The sequence below is a fragment of the Propithecus coquereli genome, unplaced genomic scaffold (assembly GCF_000956105.1).
Source record: "Propithecus coquereli isolate 6110/MARCELLA unplaced genomic scaffold, Pcoq_1.0 Scaffold29, whole genome shotgun sequence".
Lineage (NCBI taxonomy): Eukaryota > Metazoa > Chordata > Mammalia > Primates > Indriidae > Propithecus > Propithecus coquereli.
In genome coordinates this window covers 690,780-707,316 of record NW_012148507.1, presented here as the reverse complement: position 1 = coordinate 707,316, position 16,537 = coordinate 690,780, and the positions used below count along the sequence as shown (strand labels likewise).

The 16,537-nt window shown below is 43.8% G+C and overlaps 1 protein-coding gene across 1 annotated transcript in view; it reads left to right on the top strand.

Annotated features, from left to right (window-relative positions):
• The first annotated feature begins 289 nt into the window (after nt 1-289).
• Nucleotides 290-16,537, top strand: part of LRRC1 (leucine rich repeat containing 1) — a 135,041-nt gene continuing 118,793 nt past the window's right edge. The window contains exon 1 of the mRNA XM_012648544.1: nt 290-404. Coding sequence (XP_012503998.1) covers nt 290-404 — 115 coding nt within the window. The remainder of the gene's footprint in view (nt 405-16,537) is intronic.

Genomic DNA, 16,537 nt, shown 5'->3' with positions numbered 1-16,537 from the left:
CTTGTGCCCGGGCAGGTAAGAAGCCAGGTGGCTCGGGCTGTTTCCAGCTGGAGGCTTCCGAGCACCAATTCCGCGCCCGTGGCCGATCCCCTAGCCCCGCGTTCCCCGACTACTGGTCGGGGCGCGACTGTCCCTCGTCCAAGGCAGGTCCGGGAGGACCTTGTGATCTGGGAAGCGCGCAAGAGAGCCGCAGTTTATCAAGTCATCTTGGAAGGAATGTGTTTCGGGCCTTATCGCGGGTGGTGGGCTTGGCCGGCCGGTCTGTTGTGGCTCCGGGGACCGCTGCGAGATGGGGGCGCTGGGGGAGAACTGGGCCTGCGAGCTGGGGGCAGGTGCCCGGTTGCCCGCCCTCCGCTCGGGCCCTCGCTGCGGGGACCTGTTGCGTGGTGGGAGCCGCAGTGAACGTCAGCAGAGGCTCTGCCCGCGGGCTAGCCTTGCAGCCGCCTCTCCTGGAGCGGCCACACTCAGCCTGCTGAATTCTGTCCTTGCGGTGATGCGTTGCCTCTTCAGAATTGTTTACACAGATTAATCACTGCACTGTGGCCGAACTTGTCCAGCTACAAGTGCTGATAGTGCTTTAACGGAGGGGTCGGGGGACTGCGAACTTTTAACCTTCGAGCTTGCCTCGGGAGTTTAGCTTGAGTAACCCTTAAAGGAGGAAGGTATCCCGGACCCAGGTGTGTGCAGGAAGTCAGTGTAATAATCCAAAGGTGTGCAGGAAGTAGGGAGACTGCTGGGAGTCGGGTAGAGAGAGGACCTGAAAGCCTGAGCGTCCGAACTCAAATATCTTGCTTGTCCTTTAGTTAACGCAAGCCAAGTCATTGTCACAGAGAGACATTAGTCAAATGTTCTGGCTTGTTAGAATGACCTGATCGTTCTTCAGCGCTGACAGAGTGTTTTAAAAATCAGAACTGTGTGTTGTTCTCAATATTTCAAATGTTGTTATTCTTCTTGGATTAACTTTCCTTCCTTGGTGTGGAATTGATGGGATGGTTTGCTCTGAGTAATCGCTGAGATTATTATCAATAGGATCTTTGCAAAGCCCCCCAGGCTTTATTTAGCTTAGAAGCAGAAAAACCATCCAGTTCTCTCAGGCTTTTATTACTTTGCAGGCATTTTCAAACACATGATTTTGTCTGGCCTTTAGCTTCCTTAAATTTGTCTTAACAGTTGTAAGCTATTTGAAATTGTATAATTTTAGGCATTGATATCACTGGAAATACAGAATGTGTAATTTAATGCTTTTCAAGGGCTTCAGAATGAAGTTATTAGAGATTGAGTGAAAAGTTATTTAACTAGAAATGTTTCATTGCTGTTTGTGGTATTTTCTTTTGTAGAACTGGAAGATTTGACTGGATTGGGTTTTCACTACCTTCTGCAGAGTTTCTTGGTTTTCCTGTAATGTTGGAGAATTCAGTTTGGCATGGGAAATTACGGGTTTTGGAAATGTCAGGTATTTCTACTGATCCTAAATGGGAACTTCTCAGCAGCCCAAAATACAGTCTGATGGCACTCTGTAAATATGGTAAATAAGCTTTTTCAGAGGTTAGCAGTGGTCTTGCTAATGGGTAATTATTGCTCTAATAGCTCTTAAATTAGTATAAAAGTTTTTAGGTTGTGTAAAATCTGTTTCTCCCTGACTTATGGTGTGTCTGGATGCCTGGGCGTTCATGCCAGACATGAACAGCCACTTGGAAAGCACACCTATTTGTTTCATTCAGTCTTTCCTTGGGCTATCTGTTGTTTCACATCTGAGATCTGTATAACTCATTACCACTGCTCACTGCCACCGAGCCCCAAACCTCTATCTCCTAACCTGCCACATCCCCAGTGGGGCACTTTTGCTGGCAAACTTCAAAGTTCCTTATTTTGGTGGCCATACTAGCTGTGTGTTATCTCCAAAATTTGTTTGAAAGCACAGCTAAAGGGGAAGCCTGTACCCATATCAGCAAAGATAGACACTCCGGACTTCAAGGTAATGACAAACACCTTCTCTCCACTGAAAGGCCTGCAACTTCTGGTTTGCACCAACATCCTCATTTTACCAACTGAGATTCGGAATTGAAGTGACCTTCTCAGGGCTATCCAGCCAGTTAGATGCAGCTGCTGGTCCCCCCCCTCCTGTTCATTCATTCATGTGTCAGCCAGCTACAACTGCTTTGGACACTCAGCAGGAATCTGGCCTATTCCATTTCTCACACCCATCAAACTTTCATTTATTTAGTCCCTCCTTTTTACTCATGCCATTAAAACTTGGCTTCAAACATTTATCGAGCCTCCAATATTTTCAAGTTTACTGGGAATATAGAGATTCAAGGAGGTACGAGTCCTATGAGCTGTTCACAGCTCGTATGGAGGCAGATGACTTTAATACTGATGTGGCGAGTAGGGTGGAAAGGCAACCACAGTTAGACTGCTCCTCAGCTGTGGACTTGATGGTACTTCCCTAATCTTCTAACTTTTTGCTGACCTGCAGCACCATCGTCAGTGATGGTTCAGCCTTGTGATAGCCTCTCCACACTGCTGTTCTGCAGAGAAGCCTTCAGAACCCTCATTGTTGGCTTGGTCCCGTCCACCCACTCCTCGCCGCTCCCTGCAGGTCGAGTCTTTTGGGATCTGCACTAACAGAGACATTCTCATTTTAACTTTCTTGAGATGCCTGCGTGTTTTTGCTCACACTTGTGAGCACAGATACTCACCCTTATGGTACCCAATAGGTCTTGTTCAATAAAGTTATTTATCTGTTCAATGAATGTTGCCGAGTCTTATAAAATTCCTCCTCCTCTGCTTCTTTCTCTTCGCTCAAGCATATCACTGCTTTGGCATCTGTCTAGTTCAGTATAGTCAGAATATTGAAGTTGGAAGTGACTTCAGAAGTAAAGATCATCCAAGTGGTGAGGTTTTGTCTTGCCTGCCCTATGGATCCTTGGCTTTCCCGTGTACTTCCTCAGTGTTTCATGTGCCATCGGTTTTCTCCTCAATTTGCACCAATTCTCAGATACCTCCAAATGTGTGTTTTACTGTGATCTCTCTAGCATTAATATAGTGCCTTGTGTAGTAGGCAGCATATATCGAATGTGCTCAAGCCTTCATAGGTTAAAAAATTTCCTCTTGTCACCTCCTTTCAGAGTTTAGCTGATCTTTTATTGATTGTCTGATGACATTATACTTACTCCCTTTCATCATTGTTTCTCATATCTTGCTTTTTTTCCCCTAGCCTTTTGAGTACCTAACTCCAGACTGTATATTTGCTTACTTGCTGCATGAGGGCAGAGGTGTTCTTGGCTGAACCTACAACAGCATCTAGTACAAAGTGGGCACTCAAATGCTTGTTGTATGAATAAGTCCTCGTGTGTGTCCTCCTGGGTAGGCTGCCCCTGGTTCTTAGCCGTTGTAATTCCTCTATTATAATTCCTCTGCCTATGGCCAGACTTTTGTACACCAGTCTGTTGAAACTAGTGATGACACAAAGACTTCTTTCAGAATCCGGTGGCCTTGTCTTGCCAGTCTTTGTTCTCCATCTCCTCTGTGCTGGACACCTTTGACCACCTTATCTTTGAAAGAATTTTTATGCACTGTAAACATGTTTTCTATGAATATGACTTGAGGCCCAGCATCTCCAGCTGTGATCTGTTAAGGGGATAGCCATTCTCACTTGGAATAAGCCCCTTTTGCATTAAACCAACCATGTTTCAATTTAGGTCTTGTCTTCCAAACTGGCTTCTCTTCCCAGCAGTTCCATTTCTAGGGGGGCAAGACACACATTCTTTCTGTCTCAAAGGACCATGGACTTGTTTTTGATTCTTCCTTCTCCTCTGCATCTGTCTTGTCACCAAGTCCTGTCATTTCTTCCTTCACAGTGCCATCTTTCTTCTCTCAGTCTCTTACTCTCACCCAGTTGTTTTTTCATGGATTCATATCATCCTTTGCTGGTCGTCTTCTGCCGACACTCTTTAGGGCTTGTCTTGAAAAGACACATTGCAGAGGTGCAGGATTCAGATGGTTCAAAATGCTGCCCTATCACTTAGATATGCTCTTCAAGCCTCAGAGTTTCCTTAGGTGTTAAGAGTAGTACCTGCCTTATACGGTTATCCTGGGGATTCAAGAAATAATGGGTGTAAAGTGCTTAAAGTGTCAGCACAGAGTTAGATCTGAGATGTCTACGATCTTTCTGGATACTGTGGCAAGACCCTTTTATTATAAAACAATATTTCCTAAACTGGAGTTCGAAGACATATTCCTGGGAGTTTTTGTAAGTTTTTTTTTTTAAATCAGAATTCAGTTTTTAATTTTTTTTCAATAATAATTAAAAAAATCACAGATTCTGTAACATTTAGAAGACCTTATAAATTGAGTAGTGCTATAAGATTTTATTGGCTATATTTGAGCTCTCCTTTAATTGTCTCTAGGTAATGGGGAAGAACAGATATGGACTTATTACCGAAATGATGTGTTAAGGTCAGAGGATGGCTAGAAGTTGCATGAACAAAGTTTTCATGGTAATTTGTTAGAGAAAAGTGATGAGTAGCTGAAGGGTTCACAGCCCACGGTGGTGTAGGTGTGTAGAATGTGAATTCAAGCAACCTGCCCTGTGATAGTGTTGTATTTAATACATTGGAAACTGCCATGCAGTTTCTGCAAAATTGCATCATTATCTGTCATGTTAAATGAATGTTGGGTTCTCATTTATTGATTTTTATTAAAATTGTTTTATAGTTTTATAAGAGCTAAGGCATCGGGAGGACATGACCTAGTTTTATGTTTGGTCAATCCTTAGGGGAAAGAGGGGGTCTAAGGTAGTATTGTCTCTTTATAGTGCTGATTCACACATTTCTCAAGTTAGGGAAACAATTCTCATATCTCAGATATCCTGTTACCATTACACAGTTTAGTGCTTAGTTTCTTTCTCATTGTTTTCTGTGTTGGTTCCCCTGCCCCCCAACTTAAAGGTGAGAAAACTGAGACATAGAGAAGTTGTAATTTGCCCCAGGTTAGTGAAGATTAGAGTCTGATTAAGAAACATTTCATGAGTATCTGTGACATTTTAGTAATAATTATAATGGGTTAGTGGAGATTAGAGTCTCTGATGAAGAAACATTTAGTATCTCTGACATATTAATAATAATTATATTTGTTACCACTTACAGAGATTTTACTGAGTTTCAAACATTGTATTACATGCTCTATGTAAATCGTTTATCTTAAATTGATTAATAGCCCACTTTAGCCATAATGATTTCAGCTTTGCAGATGTAGAAACTGAGACTTAAACTTATTTCAGAGGCTTAAGAGACTTAGTCAAGGTTAGTTCTGGAGTGAGCATTAGATTCCCGTGCCATAGGAGAATTATCCCTGTGTCGTATTGCCACTTGGGAGCAAGGAGGCCTGGTGGTATGAGGATACTTAGGTGAGAGCCTCTGCAGAATGCTGTGACAGCCTGGAGGAGGCTCATAACTCTCTGGGGAGCTGAGAAAAGGCTTTAGAAGTGGTGACATTCAAACTAGACCTGGAAGGAGGGAAAAAGCATCTTGTTGTTGCCTATACCAGTTATTTCCAGGTTACAGAGATTGAGAGGTGCCTGAGTGCTAGTGAGCTAGTAGAGAGGGGCTCCATACAGGGTTCTTGTTGATTTTGCTAAGGTGAACTCTGTCCTGTAGGCAGAGGAGGCTCATGGAAGGCGTCTAAGCAAGCTGCAATACAGCTGGATCTTTGTTTTAGGAAGATAATTCTGGGGCAGAGGAGAGAATAGAGTTGGGGAGACCTGTCAGGAGCCTGTTGCAGTGGTCTAGGCCAGAGGAAATGAGAGAGTGCCTGGGGGATGAGCTGGGAGATGGCTTCATCAGAGGTTTTAACTCTGCGAGCATCCTGCCTTCCTGCCCAGTGCTCTTCCTACTGTGCCACCTTCTATGTTGTGCTGAGCCATCCCAGGCACCTCGTAAATACTTGTGGGACATCAAGAACAAAGCATTTTAATCCTTTTTGTGGACACATTTTCCATGATTGCAGGGTGTCCTTGTGTTCAACTTGTAAATTGCTCACTAAAACATGGCAAGTTTTGTATATAGGCATTGGCTTGGGGAAAAAATGGATAGCCAGATGCGTTATGGGTGGGAAGAACTTGTTTATTTTTGGTTTTGTTCAGATAAATGTGGTCATTGAGTTTGTAAAAATGTACCCACAGTGACACTGGTAACAATGTGGGTTCTATTTTTACAAGTAATGTGAATGCATACTTATGTGTGTTCTGTACCATGAACTTGAGCTTCATGAAACTCTGCTGATGCTTTAAAAGGCAAGTACTTGGAGAATATTTATTATTCTAGAGGAACTTGGATGTCCACTCATTGCTGGCATGTCTTTTTAAAAAGTAGCTCAAGTCTTCGAAAAAGAGTAAAATTATTGGCTTAATGAAAATTTCTAGAGTTGACAAAGATTCAAGCTTGCTGTCAGTGTGGTAAAATAGCAAAGTGAGCCTGCTTCCAGTCCCCACTGCCCTCTTCCCAGGGCTTCCAGAGGGAAGGGAGTGCCTTGACTCCACCTCACAGCTTTCCAGGGCATTTTCCTCTCTGCCAAGATTTGTATCTTCTGTACTGTGGTAAGTAGTACTTGGGATTTCCTTAAAATGGACCCTTTACTGTGGATTGAGATTTTAGGGGTAGGCCATTGCTGATGTTTACACGAGAGTATCAAATACTGTAAACATTTCTTTGCAACGAGGACAGATCCCAGACGTGGTCTTGCTGTGCCATGGAACAGAGGTGTTGCGTTCTTTCGGGTGAGGATCCAGTGAGTGCTGCAGGCTTCTCACTGTGCTCACCGAGGTCTAGGGAAAGTTTGCTTATTTTGGGACTGAACCTAGAATGCAGGGTTATAAATGTTTGTCCTCTACTTCATAAGATAGTTATGAGGGGTGATGAGATCATGGGCCAGATCTTGGTAAATGCATAGGAGAAACTTCTGGATGTCTATTAACTTTCTCTTAGGTATTATTTAGTGGACAGCAATGGTAATTTACTATTGCATGTGGTATTTTAGAAGATCTAATATGTGTGCGTGTGTAGTGTAAAATACCTTGGACTTCTAGAATTAAGATGTAGTACTTAGAAATTTTTTTCTCTCGTCATTTTTTTTGACAAGTTTCCTTATCTGGACTATAACTTGTAGATTCCAAGGAATTTGACTCAGTTGGAAGAAATTTGGTATTTTTTGTTTTCGGAAAGCCCAGAAATGGATTTATCATGTAGTGGAAGGAGGTGTTACATCTAATTACTGTGTGTTCTAGACTGAGTCCTTGGTTGTGTGGCCGGTAGAGAGGACTCTGTTCACCCTGACCACTGTAATCACCTTTCTTTCCACACCACACCTGCGTTTTTGGAAAGGATAATCAGGAGGTGTTGTCAGCTGGCTTGTGGTGCGAACTGGAAGTTTGACTCAGAAAAGCAGACTTGAGGGCCAGAAAGTAGCTTCTAGACCTCTCAGAATGTGACGTGGGCTCTGACTGCTTGACTTGGTCTGGAAGATGCTGAATAAATGCCTCCGAGGCTCATGCTATTAGTGTAACTGGTCTGACCTTGGGGGGTGGTGTGACCCTGTTTTTATCTGATTACAGGAGTAATGTGAGTAGTTGGATGCTTAAAATAATTCAAAGAACAAAAAAGAAAAGACGATTCCATTGATTCCCTTGAAGTGATAGCCATTAACAATTCTTTTATTCAGACATTTTTTATCTTATTTTTTAATTGACAAATAATCGTATATCTTTATGGGATACAGTATGATGTTTTGATACATGTATGCATTGTGGAATGATCAAATCAGGCGAATTAATGTATCTGTCATCTCACATATTTATCATTTCTTTGTGGGGAGAACATTTAAAATTCACTTTTTTTAAAAGAATATTCTTATGGACTTTTTTCGCTTCGTACATGGGCATATATTGTAAAGCAGAAAGAGGACTCCTGTTATATAAATTGCTTTGCTGCTTGCTCTTTTTGCTTAACACTGTGTCTTGGTCATCTTCTGTATCAGTATGTATAGAAGTATTATAGCATTGATGCTGGTGCTGTCCTATTCCATTGTATTGGATACACCACCATCATTTATTTAACCATTCTTCTATTGCTGAATGTTTAAATAGTTTCTGATTCTTTGCAGTGATGAGCCATGCTGGATTAAGTGTTCTTGTACAAATTACTTTGTATACCTGTGCAAATGTTTTCTTAAGATAACTTCCAAGAAGCATAATTGCTGCATAAAAAGGTATGTGCTTTACAAAATATTGTTAGATTGTCAGAGTGTGTGCGTGTGTTGTAATCAGAGTTGGATGGCGGCCTAGAGAGTGTAGAAATCTAGTTGTTTTATAGCTAAGGACACTAAATCTGGGAGGGGGGTATGATGATGTGTCAAAAAAGTGTGACGATATGAGTTGAACATCTCCAACTCCTGGCTCCAAGTCCTGTGATCCTTGTGGGGGCTGGAAGAATAGGCCTAGAGGCTGGCTTTGTCATCTCTGCTTCTTTTATTCTTGATGGCAGTTTTTCTCCCCATAGGTCTAGAAAAGCCCTCAGGTAAGCTTTAGCCAGTTGATCAGATATTTATGCCAGGTCTTTGGAAGACTAATATCTAATTCTTGCCTTTGAGTAGTCTGAAGTTTTTAGTTAGGGAGAGAAATTTAGCGTTCTGGAAGTCCTAATGTCATTAAGTGCCACATGGATGTGCAAACCATGCCTTGGAAGAGGCTTGTTGCATTTGAGGTGTAGGAAAGCAGGACTCTGGCTTTCACTGCAGCTGGGCTCAGATGGGCTGGGGAGGGAGGATGGCATCGCAGACAGTGAGCTATTGCGAGGTGACATGATGCTACGTTATGGAGCATGGACTCCCACTCTGGGTTAACTTGGTGCTCTTTCTGGAGCAGGAGCGCAGGGCGGTGTGCAGAATGTTTGGGAACACAAGAGATTGGGCATTAGCTTGATGTGATGATTGCATGGGTCAGCCTCTCCCCCTCCCTTCTAGTGAAGTCCGGTTCAGGCCCAAATCTCTTACTGGAAGAGAAAGTATGCATAGTGGTTAGGAGACTGTCCCCTTAGAGGCCTTCATTGTGCTGTAATTTGCTTATCTGTAAAAAGAAGGTAGTAATAGTCCTTACCTCATGAAGTGGTATGAAGATTAAATGTGTTAATGTGTATGCAATGTTGAGAACAGTGTCTGGCAGATAGAAAGTACCCAATATAGGTTGGTATTTGTTGTTACCAATATTGACTATTTTGTGGTAGAAGCCCAAACTCTTTCATTCTTGCCTCCTTCAAAGCATTTCCAATTAAATGCTTGATCAGAGTGATCTTTCTAAGACATAAATGTGAGGAGTGATTGCCCACTGTGGGGGCTTCCCCACACCTGCAAGATACAATTCCGCAAAACTTTTGTCCTCTACCTACCTCTTCTACCTCATCTCCCCTCAAACCTTGTATTTCAGTGGCAGTTAGCTGCCCTTAGTTACCGATGTATCCTTTCATGCTTCTCTGTCTTTGTTTTCATTACTGCATTTACATTTATGGTGATGTCCTCTTCCCGTTTCTTTGGCTTCCTGCTCCTTGTCCCATTGGGCAGAGCTCAGGAGATAGCATTCCTCCAGGAAGCCGGTACATCTCTCCACTGTGGTCTCTGGGGACACCTCCGACATTACTGTTGTCTCTTTGTAATATCTCTGTCCTCCATCAAAGGGAATTTCTTAAAGCTGCACACCTTTTCTTTGCGTTCCTGCTGCCCGATAGGGTGGTCAGCACAGAGCAGACATTGAGTACATATTTGAATGGCATGCTTGGGGACATTTTCAGCACTTTCGGGGAGTGGATTTAGAATTGGGTTTGGACCACACCTATCAGTGAAAGCTTGCAGATTACACCAAGAAGAGCTGAGCTCTCTGCAGTTCTTGTGTGTGTAGGTGGCATCATGATGAAGTGAAAATAGCAGTGGCCTGGGTGTCAGTCCTGGGTTCTTGTCCTGGCCCTGTCCAACACTAGCATTGTGACCGTGGGCAGATCGTATACTTTCTTATGTTTCCTTATCTCAATGAAGAAGGGTGGGTATGAGTAATGTCGAGGTCCCTTTGTACGGACCTTCTCTGATACTAACTTTATGACTTGATGTCCCAGCATGAACCTTAGAGTGGTGCCACAGTTGTGCACATGCTCTGCGAGGTTGCCTAGTGAGGTTTAGTAGAACCACAAGTCTAGGCTTAATCATTATAATCAAGGATTTGATAATAAGGAGAAGCTGTTCCAAACACTTACCCTCCTGTGGTCAGTTGTTGATTCCCAGAACCAATTAAGGAAAAAAAAAATCAGCAGATTTTCTTTGGTTAAAACACATGCACACCTCAGCCACCCACCCACCCGATAACCTTTGAATACTGGATTGTTTCCTTCTGTGTCAGTCACATTTTCCCAGCTTTTAGAAGTGAGGTGGAATGGGCAATTTAACTGGGACTTTTTGCGTCCTTATTAAACGAATTCAAGCAATTCAGAGGTGGTTGTTTGAAACTTCCCTTTGAGTTGAGTACCCAAGAGATTGTATTTTGGGAGACATTGGGGACTGACCATTAAGAATATCTGTGGGTCAGTGTCAGACTGAGGTGGCTTTGCAAGGAGTATGTTAGGAGCAAAGGCTGCAGCTCTCTACTCTGCTGCTGAATAGCTGGCTTCTCTGATGGGACTTTGGTGTCAGGCTTCAGAGGCATCTCAGTTCAGGAATGGGAACTTAGGGATGGGATAGGTCTCTGCTGGATCCTGGCAGGCCCTCCCTCCTCCTTCCCTCATTCATGCCACGTATTTATTGAGTGCTGGCTGTGCCTCAGGCTTTGTTCTGTCTAGCAAGGCAGATATCATCTCTGTCCTTATGGAGCTTCCATTCTGTGTTAGGGAGATAGCTGGTAAATGGGTAAGAAAATACGAATTTCACACAAGGATAAAAGGTATGAAGAAAACAAAACAGGGAAATGCTGTAGAGAGTGATGCAAGTGGAAGTTTCTATTTTAAGTCTGAGAAGGCCTCTCCAAGGAGGTGACCTTTGCAGTGATGCAAGTGAGGCAGCCGTATGAATGCGGCAGAGGTTCCTGCAAAGGCTTGGGTGTGAGCTCCGAGAGTCTGTGGGCAGAAGGAAGGCCATTCTAACTGGGGTAAGGTGATATCTCACTGTTGTTTCAGTTTGCATTTCCCTGATGATTGGTGATATTGTGCATTTTTTTCATGTTGGTTGGCCATTTGTCTTCTTCTTTTGAGAAGCTTCTGTGTGCATAGAGGGAAGTAAAACTCAGTGGAAATCAACCCCGGGGAGGAGGGAAGGGGCAAAAACCTACCTAACTATGAACACTGTTTGGGTGACAGGCACACTTTTAGCCTGGACTCAAGCATTACAAAAGTGATCCATGTAACCTAAAGCATTTTATACCTTCTTAGTATTTTGAAGTTAAAAAATTTTTTTGACAGAATTGGACAGTAAAGCAGTTAATCACAAGCCAAAGCAATATGAATAAAAGTATAGTCTAACAATGTGGTTCCCCCTCCACCCCATGGTCTATGGCCTATTAGGAACTGAGCCACACAGCAGGAGGTAAGTGGCAGGGCAGGCGGGTGAGCAAGCAAACCTTCATCTGTATTTACAGCTGCTCCCCATCACTCGTATCACCACCTGAGCTCTGCCCCCACGAAGTCTGTGGAAAGATTGTCTTCCATAAAACTGGTCCCTGGTGCCAAAAAGGTTGGGGATCGCTGGTCAAACACACTGATTTAAAACTTAGGAAGGCAGCTGTGCTTACCACTATACCACCAATGCAATTTATTAATAATTCGGAAAGAAAAAGTCCTTGTTGAGTGATGATCAGGCTCTAATAAAGGTCTAACAGGTACGAAATTATTAGACACAGGTATTAGTTTCTTGATCTCCTTTATAGGCCTATCTGTGCATACAAAGTATTGGTTTTGAAGCTAAAAATAAAGAATGAAATTTGTATCTTTAATCTTAAAAAAAGGCCAACGTGGCTGGAGCACTTGTCGTGGCAGTAAAGGTAGTAGGAAATCCAGGTGAGGATGTTGGTGGGGTCTGGAGCCCTGGTGAGGAGTTTGGATGGATTTTCGTTAGTTGAAGTATGGCCAGATCATAAGCCCTTAAGATATCTGGTTTACGTTAGAGCGTTCACTCTACCTGCTGATTAGAGATTAGACTTTAGGGAGGAAGAGAAGCCTCAGAGAGACCAGGAGAGGGGCTCTTGTTGAAAGATTCTGGGCAAGAGCTGATAGGTGACTTGTACTGGGTGGTAGCAGTGATTAGTGAAATACAGCTTGGGGGTAAAGTAGACAATGCCTGCAGGATGTCAATTTGTGGTTTTATTAACTGGATGGGATGGCGGAACCATTTACTGATTTAGGGAGGATTGGAAAATGTGGAAGTTTTTATGAGATCTAGAATATAGGAGAGGAATCCTGCATGATGAGAATTATAATAAATATGACCAACGTTTTGTGAGCAATCTTTCCTGAAGTTATTCATTCACTTTCCATGAATAACTCATCTAATTCTCACAACAACCATACCCTTATTTTACATAAATAGCTTTATTTTACAGATGAGGACACTGGGACACAGAGAGGATGCATAACTTGACAAGGCCACACAGCTACTAAGTAGCAGAGCTGTGATTAGAAGTGATGCAGTCTGGCTCAAGAGCTGGTGCTCCTAACCAGTGGACCTTCCTGCCTCAAGGTCAAACACTGGGAGACAGTGTTGTCTGCACCAGAAGCCACCTGATGATTGAGCAGTTGCATCTGTTCTGTGAAGGGGAACAGAGAGACACCCATGAGCCTGGGTTATTTTTGCATAATTAAGAAAAAGAGCACTGAGCTGAAATATCATTTTAAGAATCACGTCACCAAATATTAATGAGCTCATTCAACAATTATCTTCCAAAGATAAGTGACCCATTTCTTTGGTGCTGGATTTCTGACCTTCAGAAAGTAACTTACAGTTGAATCTAAGCTTATGCATTCTCAAAGTAAAAGTGCATCCAACTAGGAAAACAACAGGGGACTTACTGAACATCATGAGCACCTGTTTTATCATAGCAGTGCTCGCATTATAATTCTGCTCATAATTATTCAGCTGTTATACTATTTCTCCTTGTTCTTGAAGCATATCAAGTGATTAGCTTATAAGGCAGTTATTAGTCTTGCTATAAAGGTCAGTATAAAGAGGTACTAATTTACTTTCTAGAATTATACATATTTCAGTGCTGCTACAAATGGATGCTAATAAAAGTTAATAGAAAAAAATTAATAGAAAATATGCATTTTACAATAGACCCACCTTACCTGACAGCATGTTGCACTTATTCTCATACTTTGATTTTTGATAACTTCATTGTGAAGTGGCAAGAGGAAGGAGGGGGAGGTGTTATTTACGCCACATGTCTCTGGTAACTGTAGTGATGCGCTGAAAGCACATGCGCGTGCGCGCACACCCACACAAAGGAGCTAAGCTAATCAGACCCCTACACTTCAACCTTACTCCACCCCCACCCCTCTTCGGTAACATACTGTTTGAAAAGAAAATATGTGTAAAGATGTTTTTGGTAAGACAGATATAGCAGAGGATATTTACTTATGATGTGTATTTTATATAGCCTTATAAATTTTATATATTCTAAGATATTTTATTTCAATTTTTAGGTTTAGGTCCAAGGTAAATCTAGTCCAAGAGAAGCATCAGGTAACTTGTACAATTTCAGTTCACTGTTAGTTTACCCTTAGTAGAGGGTTCAGCCCAGAATACTCTGGACTGCAAATAACAAAAATCTCAACCTAAAATGCCTTGAATGAAAGAGGCATTCAGTGATCTCACACATTAGGAAGCCTGAAGGTGGGGACAGTGCTGGGCACGGGTGTGACTTCTCCGTGACTTGCTGGGAGTTTCTCTTCTGCAGCCTCTCTGCCTCCCAAGCAGAAAGGAACGGCACATACAGAGTCACAGGGCCGTCCCTAGACCCCAGCGAGGCTGAGAATGACAGTGTCTGACTTTGAAATAAAATTTTGCCTCTATAGTGGGAGGCAGGTAGGCAAGGAACCGGAACAAGAGGGTTGGGGATGGGCGTAGGGTGGGCACTCTGCAGCATCTGGGCAGGAAGGCAGGCCCGAGAGCCCGTGTGGTTCTTGCCGACACCCTTCTTTCCCAGCAGATAGATGTTATGTCTCTCGTTTAACCCTGCGGCTTCTGCCAAAAGCACGGGGACCATCTGCTTAGGAAAATTCTCTGGCAGGAATGATTTCTGTTTCAGAATATTCTTTTTAAAAAAAGCTCTTACATGTAGACATTTTCCCTCGATTTTATTCTCACCATGTGAGTAATTTTGAGAGAACAAAAACATAAGTAAATAGGGTATTATAAAAATTAAAGTGCCCAATACACTTATTTTCTAACTTGTTAAATTTCTGTGACTCAGTGGTCTTGGATTTCCAGGCCTCTGTGCCTTTGTCGGTGTTGCCTGTCCTGCTTGAGCAGGAACTGTGTGGGCCAGACTGCAACTGGCCCCAGCGAGGCGTGTTGACATTTGTTTGCTGTCCACCTGAGCAGGGAGGTGGTGTGGGCTGAGTCAGCAGGTCCTGCTGGCAGAGGGTCAACAGTAGCGCAGAAAGATAACACATCATTAGTCGTGTTGACAGAAGGATGTTTCCTCTCCCTCTTGCCTATTAGCAGAGGTGCTAATGAAGAGTGAAATGACCAAAAGGCAGGAGGTGTTTCTGAAGCCGAGGACCTGAGCTGCTCACACACTGGACAACCTACCCTTGCTCCAGGAAGAGTTGAATAAAACCTGAGTTATAATTTTTAAAACACCAATAGCAGCTCTTTATTAGCTGCCTATGGTATTTCAGGTGCACGACTAGACACTTGAACAGCTTTTCTTCAGTCTTCACGTCAGCCTTATAATGGGAGGTTTTTTAAAATTTAAATATTTTACAGATGGGAAAACTGAGGCTGAGCACTTGCCTCAGGACACTCTGATGGGGAAAGGCTGGGCTGGGGTTAAGTCCCGGCCTAGCAGGCTGCAAAAGCTGAGGCTTTTAATCCAGCAGGCCCCATCAGGTGGCAGCCTTGAGATCTCATGCGGCTGGTGTGTCCTGATGGCCCACTGTGCGTGAGGCACTGCGGGCGCAAAAGTGAGCGCAGTCTCTGCCTTTAGGTGTTGGAGTTTAGCGATGAAATCAGACATCTGAGCAGAGCAGATCAACAGGCCTGGGTTGTGGCACTAACACCGTCTTCCCGGAGGTAGGGGCAGCCTGCACAGGCAGGAGGCACAACAGAGCAGTGTTGGAAGCCTGGGGTGTAAGGAGAGGGTGTCAAGAGGTGCGGCAGGGCCCGTGGTGGGTGGCCTTGAATGCCAGGTTAAGGAGCTTGGCTTTTACTTCCTAGGTGGATCAGTGTCTTGTCAGACGTTAATTCAGAGGGCTCAGCCTGATGGCAGTTTGTGGATGGATTTGAGAGGAACAAGACTGGAGATGGGGCAGTTTTGGAAACTGGATTTGAAGTGGAGAGTTGGGTTGGAGGAGTCAAGGATAACAGTTGGATTTTCAATTTGAGTAACTGAGTACCACCCTCAGAATTTGAGGAAAGAGGGCAAGGATGCTTACAGATAAATAAAAGATCAAGCCTGGTGGCTTTAGTTTTCTCAATTCAGAACGAGATAGGGCAGTCTGCTAGGCCAGAGGGTGGAGGTGGAGCACAGGCTGCTTCATGGGGCATGAAGGTGGGAGGGGAAGGAATGGAAGAGGGAGCAAATGGGCATTGCTGCGGTTGGCATGAAGTTTTGGTGGTGCCAGCCTGTGTGGGTTTTTTCTAACTATACAGGCTTAGAGTAGAGAAAGGTGGATCATGGCTGCCAGTTCCACCTACAGAATAGGGGGTGACAGGACAAAAGGGAATGAGGCCATCAAGCATCCTGATGAAAAGGTACGTGGGATGCTCTGTAGGCTGGACAGAGAAAGAAGGGAGTTCCAGCAAGAAAGAGTGGTGAGAGAAAATGGAAACAGCAGGCATAGTGGGACTGAGACCATGGGAGAGGTCATGGCCAGATCCGGGATATTGGAGTTGAAGATTCGTGAAAGGAAGCAGCTCTGGGTGAGGCCAGTATTCCGGGGTGTGACTCAGGAGTGGATGGATGAGTGGTAGGGTGTGGCAGTCCTTGCCCTTAAGGAAGCCCAGGAGTTGCTGTGCTTGCTTGTTGGGCGGATCAGCTTTGTCAGGAGCCACAAACTCAAACACCTGTGGCAGGGCCCAGTGGGCAAATAGTAGGATGGGGAGTTCTGGCGATAGGCCGACCATGCATGCCCCATCTACAGGGGACAGCTACCCCCGCCCCTGCCCAGCCCTGCCAGAGGAAAAGGGGGGCCTGCTGCTACTGCCTCCCTGGATGCTTCCCCGCACCAGAAATCAGTTTTTATGTACAGTCTCCTGGTTTTTAAGTGTTCAACACTGACAGTTCAACAATTTG